Source organism: Gordionus sp. m RMFG-2023, chromosome 1 (genome assembly GCF_954871325.1).
Source record: "Gordionus sp. m RMFG-2023 chromosome 1, tfGorSpeb1-WG-v2, whole genome shotgun sequence".
Taxonomy (NCBI): Eukaryota; Metazoa; Nematomorpha; class Gordioida; order Chordodea; family Parachordodidae; genus Gordionus; species Gordionus sp. m RMFG-2023.
In genome coordinates this window covers 33,164,768-33,173,955 of record NC_088775.1, presented here as the reverse complement: position 1 = coordinate 33,173,955, position 9,188 = coordinate 33,164,768, and the positions used below count along the sequence as shown (strand labels likewise).

Sequence of the window (9,188 nt, the reverse complement as noted above, 5' to 3'; positions counted from 1 at the left end):
TCATATCTGATCCACTAATTGACAGTAATTTACTCTACTGTCAGGGTCCGACATTGGTAAGAATAGAAAAATAAGAAAATATATAATTAATAAATAGCGTGCTCAGTATTTGTTTCAATAGATTAGTGAATTTTTGAATGATTATATGAATCCATAATTGAACAAAATATTTGATGGTAAAGATAAATTTTCAGCCAAAAAGTGGATGCAATAATAAATGTCAGATTGCAAACAAAGTGATTACCTAAATACACTTAAATATTGTTTATTTATTCATTTAAAACAATAAATTAAATTTTTGAATATAAGTTGTGCAAAATTTTTGAAACTTAAGATGAGCTTGGGTTTGAATATTTTATTTAATATGGACTAGGCCTGCAAATTATTGTTACTGCTAACCTGGGCTGGAGGCTGATGAAAATCAAGTCCCGTCCCGTGAAGGTCTCTAATTTCAAAAACTGAATTATTTCACATCTGATTTTATTTGAACTTAAAGAAATAATCAAACCACAGATATGCCTTATTTAAATCATTTGCAAAAAATTTATGATAATTGCTGGATTCAAAAAATTGTTGTACACAAGGAAATAATGAAAGCCATTGTGAAGTGTATATATGGAAGAAATATTAATCCTTCTTTATTTTAACATAAATAACAAAAAAAAAATAATGCCTATTGTGACCTTTCCTTTTACATATATTTTAGGGATTTTCTAAGAACCCGTTATCAAAAATATAAGTTACTAGCTGATTGCCTATCAGGAATGATGGGGAATCAGATTTTCTTCTTTATTCAATGATAAATGAATAATAAATTTTCCTTTATTTGTTGATGAATGATTCAAAAATTTTCCTATCTTATGAAATGTGATTTAGAAATTTATATTTATTTAGGTGAGGAGTTATTCTAAAATTTTCCATTTTTTTATAAATTATGTTTATGAAGTATATGGTTAGTATTTTAATTTATGTGCACAATAAAAAATCTTTTAAACTAAATTTTTATTCATTTGTATTTGTAATTTATAATATAAAAAATATATTCTTGCTAGATGAGTTTTGTGTAAAAATAGGAAAATTTATTATTCATTCATCATTAAATAAATAAGAAAATTCTGAGTCCCTGTCATTCTTGACGAGCTATCAGCTAGTATATTATATAACTGTCAAATACGTCTGAAATGGCATTTTACCTAATATTTATATATAATAGAGGATTATAAACAATATGTCTACTTACTTTTTATAATCATTTATATATAATGGAGGATTATAAACTATATGTCTACTTACTTTTTATAAAGAAATCTCTTATATTTATTTCAACCTTGAAAATGTTTTTAGGAAGAGGCATGGTAAATAAATTAAAAATGAATAATATTAGTAATTTTGAACTCGGCTAATTACAATATTAAATTTGTTAATTTTCAATTAATAAATGGTTTTATTTATTTAATTAGGGTTATATAATAATTTAAATAATAAAAGACAATTAAGCTTCAACTGTCAATGCTTAATTAATATTTAGTGAGTGATATTGATATTCTATATTTAACACAGAATTTAATTGTAAGCTGACATAGTGAAAGTATAATTAATATGTATTAATCTAATCCAAAAATTAAAATAGATAAAAATTTAGAGGGTCTTATTAATTTTTAAATAAAAATTAAATCTATATATTATATTACTTAATAGAATTATAAAAAATCGTACAGGAGGCTATCAAAAAAATTTATTTTAAAGTTCAAGAGGATAAGGAGCCATTAAAATATTTTTTTGCTTCAGGGAGCTATTCAAATTTTTCAGGGGGTTCGAGTCCCTGCGCCCCTCCCCTAGTAACCCACTGGTTCATATGCGATATAGATTTTTGAACATATTTCTGGACAACCATTTCGCGATAATATATCACTTAATTTGATTATTAGTTAACACGCGATGCGAATATTTAAAAATAAAATTTTAATTGGAATAAAATTTAATTTAGGATTGTAAAAAAATATAATTTCGTAGCAATATTTTATTTATTCTCCCATACTTCAAAAAAAAATTCGGAAATAATATTAAAAATATATAATAAAATAGCTATTCTACATTTAAAATTTAATAGCTATAGTGCGCTTTGAGAAAGCATCAATGATGTATATATATCAATGATATATATATATATATTATTGATTGGCGGTTCATTTATTAAACATGTAAAAATACATAGAGATAATTGTCTTATTACTGCACATTAAGAACAATTAATTTATCAATATATAAATGCCCATTAAAGTCATTTAATAGACGTTGTTCCAACTCTATACCCCCTATAAATAAAATTTAAAGGAAAAAAATATTTATTTTTTAACTCTACCTATTTTCTATTTCCAGCAGTATAGAGCCAAATTTTATTAAATTTTATTGTGTAATATTAAAAAGCTATATAAAAGAAATCCTATTTTAGGCTAAATTATTTACGAGATATTTTAAATTAAGTAATATATACCTTTAATTTTTTGGATTTGTAAACGTAGCCATTTCTGAGGAAGTTAACAGAGTTGAAAAGTAAAATTTTGTATTTTTGATATTTATGGAGTTCATACTAATAATTTTTGAAAAAATAAAGATGGTTAGATTGCATCTTTAAATAATTTAATATAAAATTTAAAAGATTTAGAAAGTCTAGAGAATTTATGGAAAAAGTTAAGAAATTCATTTAAAATATACAAATTAGTTTATATTATTGTCAATAACATTATTTTATTAATTTAATTAACTCATTTAATTTTATGTATTAAATTGTATAGTATTTTCTAATTACATAAATTTTTATTTTTCTTGAAAAGATGTTTAACCATTATTCAAACATAATTTTAATATTTATTTAAAATTCTAAATTAATACAAAGTGCACTAACCAAACAACCTATCGTCACTTCAATTTCCTATTCCTCACATTTTCGTAAGGCATTGTAATATATATTATATTTATTCATTATTGTGAGAACAAGCACATATGGTAAATATTGTCAATATTATTTTGTTGAACAAGTTTAGAATTAATAGTTTGTTATATAAGAGTTTATGTATGTTGGTGATTTTTTATAAAAATGAATTATGTATGAAATTAGACTTTCAATTACATACTCTAGAATGAAGGAAGTTGCTAAAAAGACAAAAACTGGTAAAAACCTTAGAAATTATGAAATCTGTAAAGGAATCATGAGGTTTTCCAAGTCCAAAATTTTTCATAGAAGAAGACTTTTTGACCCAATCGTTGAAAACAGTGTGACCTTAGCAATAAAGAAAGCTAAAAAAGAAAAGGAAGCAAAAGTTAGGCCAGTAAAAACAATGACCAAACCCATTGGTGGAGACAAAAATGGGGAACAACGAGTGATATTAAAGAAAAAAATGGTACAATTTATTTAAAATTTTCTACTTATAACAGATCTGCAGGATTAAACAGACTAAATATCTGCACTGAGCTTCATTAATATTCCTTATAACATTTTAAAAAATTTAGGCTTTAGCCATAAAATGATCAAAATTCTAAAGCTGGTTTTGAAAATGTTATAAATCTGCTTAACCAATTTTATTTCTTGCCCAACATATTTTCATATATAGCCCAAAACGATTCCTATAGAGCAAAAGTGTTCTTTCAAGAAGCAACGGTTGAGTAAGAAAGATAGGAACAGAGCTAGAAAATATAAACCACTTCGACCATCATTAATTCCAGGAAAGATATTGATTGTAATGGCAGGACCATATAGAGGAAAGGTAATATTTAATGTTAAAATACTTATTTTTTAAAAAGTTATTGTTTAACTCATAATCTTTGGCTCCCAATAATTTGATAAAAATTGGGAATTATGCTTGTATCCTACAAAATTTTTAAAGTAAATTTGAAATAAATATTAATAGATGCTAGAGAAGTAAACACATTTGAATGTAAATTAAGTTAAAATTATTAAAAGTAGAGGAAATATTATCATTGCCTCCAATTTAGAACCTATCCCTTATCTTTAATTCCCAATATATTAGATTATGTTTACTTCTTAATTTTTTCAAGAAAGGTACTTTACAGGCATAAAATTAATAAGTAAATAATTTAAATGTCCATCACAATACCCTATTTTATAAATTATTTTTAAGATTAAAAAATTATAGGGATATGGGTTATAGCTTAAATTAAAAAATTATGAAAATATTAGTTAGGGCTTATTTATATTATATTTAAAAAATTTTGTTAAATATAATTAGTTGATTAGAATTTTAATTATTACTTTAGATTATAATATTAGTATTTTTTGACAAATAATGATTAAAATATTCAATGATTGTTAAGCATAACTTCTGCAAAAATGTTATCATTTTTAGCTTTGTACATTATAAACTTAAGTAGTATTAATGCAATTACAAATTATTTTGCTATTTTAACTTGAAATTTCAGATTATAATTACATAGATTGTTAATAATAATATATATTAATAATATATATATATATACTGATTGTATATAACATTAACTCTACCTTTTCCCCAGTTACCACTTGTCTTTTAAATGGTATCCAGCTTTAATTTTCAATATATACTAATCTTAGTTCATCATTTGATACTACAAAAGTATAAGATTTATAAAATAATAATAGTTTACCACATTGTTTTGTTTATTACCAATTTACTGAAGTGGGTTATGCACATACCTAGTATTTTACCACATCTAACAAAATTATTTGATTCAAATACAAGGAAATATACCACGAATAAGAAAATTATTTGATTCGAAAACTCGAATACAAATAAAGGAAATATATTATTTGTTGAATAATTTTTTTATTCATTATTCAAAATTATTTGTATAATTTGATTTTTTTTCTTATTCAAAATTTATAATATATATTGGACGTTATTTGTAAATATTTGAAACTATTCATTAATATTAAAACTTATAATAAATATTTAAAAATATTTGTATATATTTAACTTGTTAAGGAACCTTATTTTATTTCTACATCTATAAATCACTTTTTAAATTTTAATAGAAAAAATGTTTGAAAATTGTTTAAAAAAGAAAGATTTTTGATCTAATTTTACCTAAAATTCAAAATATGTTTAGTAAAAAAAATTTTATTTTAAACTTTTTATAATTTTCATAGACAAGAAATCCTTCAAGATGAAATAACAAATTTCTTAAAAAATATATACAAAGATTCATTCAAAAAAATTTTGATTACCTTGATTTTTAATTTGAAGATTTAATTTTCAAATTGAATATTCGACAAATCAGATTGAATACGAACATTGCAAATATTTAATACTTATCTTTGTTAGTATAATTGGATAATGTGATAGCTTTTTCAATAACTTTTATTATTAATCAATATTACTGTATCTTTTTATAAAATATTTGTTTTTACCCAAAATAAACAAATGTAAAGCGAGTAATTTTCCTTGACCGACTTCCTCATTCAGGTTTATTACTTATCACTGGTCCCCACAAATTGAATGGCTGTCCACTAAGACGAATTCATGAATCAAGGGTGATTGCGACTACTGAAAGAATCCCTGGATTTGAACTTCCTCAAATCTTGGATGGCCTGACTGATCAATTAATCAAAGGGGAAATGACATACTTTAGCCCAGAAGTTAAAAAAAGAGATGAAAGAAAATCCAAACGCAAAAATAAGGATGAGGATATTTTTGAAAGTGGTGCTAAAAATGTGAGATTTTATTCAATAACCAAAAATTATAATAGTAAACTGATTTTTTAATATTGAATTGGTATAGGGTTAGTATTATAAAATCAAAAATTTTTAAAAAGAGATTTTGAGAATTATAACCAAATCAATGATATTTTTGAATAAAGGATATATATTTAGCATATAAGTTTTAATTACTAAATTTTTTGTATGAATTTCTTTGGAGTAATAAATCCTATAAAAATTAGATTGGCTATTATTACAAGTGGGGAAACTTCTAATAATAATAAAATGAGAATGGTTTAGAATTAAGAATTTATAAAGAATAATTACATGATATAATTATCTGTTCTGTAATAATAATATTTTAAAAGATAAATAACAAATTTTATAAAGTAAAGTATAACTGATGTCAAATTATAATCTAAGATAAATATATATATATTATTTTTCACCTTGAGTGAAACATTTGTCAAAAAGTAATATTAAACATAAATGTAATTGAATCAACACCACTTTAAATACATAATGTAAAATAAAATGAAAACCATTAAGTTGTATCATTACAACAACTAGGACTGTGCTGATCCACATATTTTTCGCCGATTCGATCCGATATTTCTTCAAAACCGATCCGATATTTTTACTGATATTTAGTCACCCTCGTTTGAACCAAATGTAATTAAGAAATCATTATTTTTTATGCAAAAAATCGAATTATGAATTAAATTTATTTTTTTTATTTCTACAATTAAGACTATATAAAAAAATATATATTTAATAAATCCATTTTATGTTGGAATTATAAAATTGTAATATTTAATATATAAAATTATAATATATTAGATTTTTTAATAAATATGAGAGCCTCTAGATTTTCTGGGACGATATGGACTATCTATATCCTGCCGTACTGAAGGCAGACTCAGATGATTCTGCAGATAACACATTTTGCAAAATTATCTTTGTCCTTGGTAAAATATTTCCATAATTCAGATAAAAAATTCTTTTATTTAAAATATAAATTAAAAAATTGGCGTTATTTAAAAAGATTTAAAATAAATAAAACTTTGGGTGTTCCTTTCTATTTTTATAAAATAAAACTTTTAAAATACTATAAAAAGAAATAAAATTTAAAAAAATTATTTAGAAAATACTATAATGTAAAATAAATATACATAAAATAAAATAACAAAAAAAAGAAAAGTTAAAAGATTTTGGTTTTTACAAGTATCGGCCTGATCCGATATTTTCGGAAAACGTCAAATATCGGTACCGATCCGATATTTAATATCGGCACAGCCCTAACAACAACTATATCCAAGAAATTGGCTTGATAAAATTATTAGTGCATCTCCAATTGTAAATAAGAATGCTTGTTATTAGTGATCTGCATCTGGCCTAATTTTTCAAGCCTGGCCCAAAATTTTTTTAAAAAGTTTTGCCAGCCCAAACCCAAAATTTATTTTTTAAAAATTTATCAGCCCGGCAAGGCCATAGAAATTAATTTTTATAATTACTTAAAATAAAATACATATGTTATATAGCGTTTAGTTTCAATAAATTAAATCAAAAATTCTTATTTTACATAAAAAATTCAATATAAAATTGAAAAATTTAGATATATTTAATAAAATTTCCAAAATCCAACCCGATCCGGCCCGAAATTTTTTTAAAAATATTAGGCCCAGCCCGAACCCGATTATTTTAAATAAAATTAGGCTTGAAGCCCATTCGGGCAAGGTCGGTGTTATTATTTTCATTTTACGCTTTTTAGATTATATTTTAAAAATGTAATTACAATATTCCTATTAAAGATCTGCAAATCGGGCCTTGGGCCTAATTCTATTTAAAATAATCGGGTTCAGGCCAGGCCTAATATTTTTAAAAATTCGGGCTGGGTTGGGTCAGACTTTGGATTTTTTTTTAAAATACATCTAAATTTATCAATTTTATATTGAATTTTTATGTAAAATAAAAATTTTTGATTTTATTTATTGAAACTAAACGCCATATAACATATGTCTTTTATTTTGAGTAATTATAAAAAAAAAATAATTTCTATATTTAAATAAATTCGAGCCAGGCTGGGCCTGTAAATTTTTTTGAGAAAAATTTCAAGTTCGGGCTAGGCTGTCAAAACTTTCTTAAAAAAAATCTTGGGCCGGGCCCGATTTGAAAAATTATGCCCAATGCAGATCACTAATTCCTATACTACTTTTCTTATAAATATCAAGGCGTTTTTTTAATTATAAAATGTTTTCTCAAATTTTAGTAGGGCAATGTTTATATTAGAATAAAGTAAATAATTTATTTAGAATTCATATAATATTGATCTCAATTTTACTGCAAACAATGTATAAATGAATGTAATTAAGTTGTAATTGTGATGATGAAAATTTGATTTAAAATAGATTAATATTTATAGAATGAAAAAAATAATGAATCATTGTTCTCACCTATGGGTAGAAAGGGTTTTTGTGAAAAGATATGTTTTTGAAGTTTTTTGCTACAATTCTTATAAAAAATACAATCTCAATATTTTACTGCAATTTTTTTATTTGATAATATCACATTTATAAACTAAACAAATTACAGGTGAGTGGGTTAAACAATTATTAGATGAATTAATAGACGGGTATATTTTATTTTAGAAAGTCATGGATGAGCAGGCTTAATTTTTTAAAACATTAAATTGGTAGGTTGAAACTCATTCATAATAGGCCTCTATTTAGTCTGATCCAAATTTTCTCGTAATTATTTATTACTGGAACTAATTTTTAAATATACTGAATTTTATTATAATTAATCTATTCTTGTTTTTATTTAGTATGAAATATTATTTCCTATAAAATATTTAAATTTACTGGATCTAGGATGGGTGGTCAAGTTAGTTTTATTAGCTTAAGTAAAACGTTTATATTTTTTAGATCAAATCTTCTGGTTAACATTTAAATCTATTATTTACAGGTTAAAGAGGCACTCCCAGATCAGAAAAAGGAAATTCAGAAAATAGTTGATAATCGTATCTTAGAACTCATAGATGGCGCCATAACTGAAAATGGGCTTGAAAATAGGTTCATGAAAAAATATTTGACACTCCCCTTTTCACTTTCACCTGGACAGTATCCACATGCCATGGTTTTCTAAGTAAATTATCAAATGCTGGGATATGACTTATAATTTATATACCTTTATTATTAATTTTTACATATACTACATTTTGTGATGATAAAGTTTTTTTATTTTTGGAATTATTGTTTGTTTTTATTTATATATATATAATTGTTAAATTTTTGGATAAATAAAAATTATGTTAAAATTTCCTATTTTTAATGGCAGGCCATTAAATAGATATAATTTGTAATAATTGAAATCAAGATAAATATTTTTTAAATCAATAATTATGGGTCTACCGATACCAATTTTTGAAGGCTGATCCGATATTTCTGATATTAAATTGATATCGGCCGATTTCCAATCTGATATCTTATACAATTTT

The 9,188-nt window shown here is 23.6% G+C and overlaps 1 protein-coding gene across 2 annotated transcripts; it reads left to right on the top strand.

Annotated features, from left to right (window-relative positions):
- Positions 1 to 2,886: 2,886 nt before the first annotated feature.
- On the top strand, positions 2,887 to 8,948 carry LOC135931578 (large ribosomal subunit protein eL6-like). Of its 2 annotated transcripts, none has more exons than XM_065468802.1 (5): positions 2,887 to 2,949; positions 3,140 to 3,401; positions 3,612 to 3,764; positions 5,426 to 5,707; positions 8,657 to 8,948. In XM_065468802.1, the coding sequence occupies exons 2-5, from the start codon at positions 3,141 to 3,143 to the stop codon at positions 8,834 to 8,836; spliced, it is 876 nt and encodes a 291-aa protein (XP_065324874.1). In that variant the 5' UTR covers positions 2,887 to 2,949; position 3,140; the 3' UTR covers positions 8,837 to 8,948. The 2 variants fall into 2 exon arrangements, with proteins under 2 accessions (XP_065324874.1, XP_065324875.1); XM_065468803.1 differs by having other exon boundaries at positions 2,924 to 2,949; positions 3,119 to 3,401.
- Positions 8,949 to 9,188: the final 240 nt, after the last annotated feature.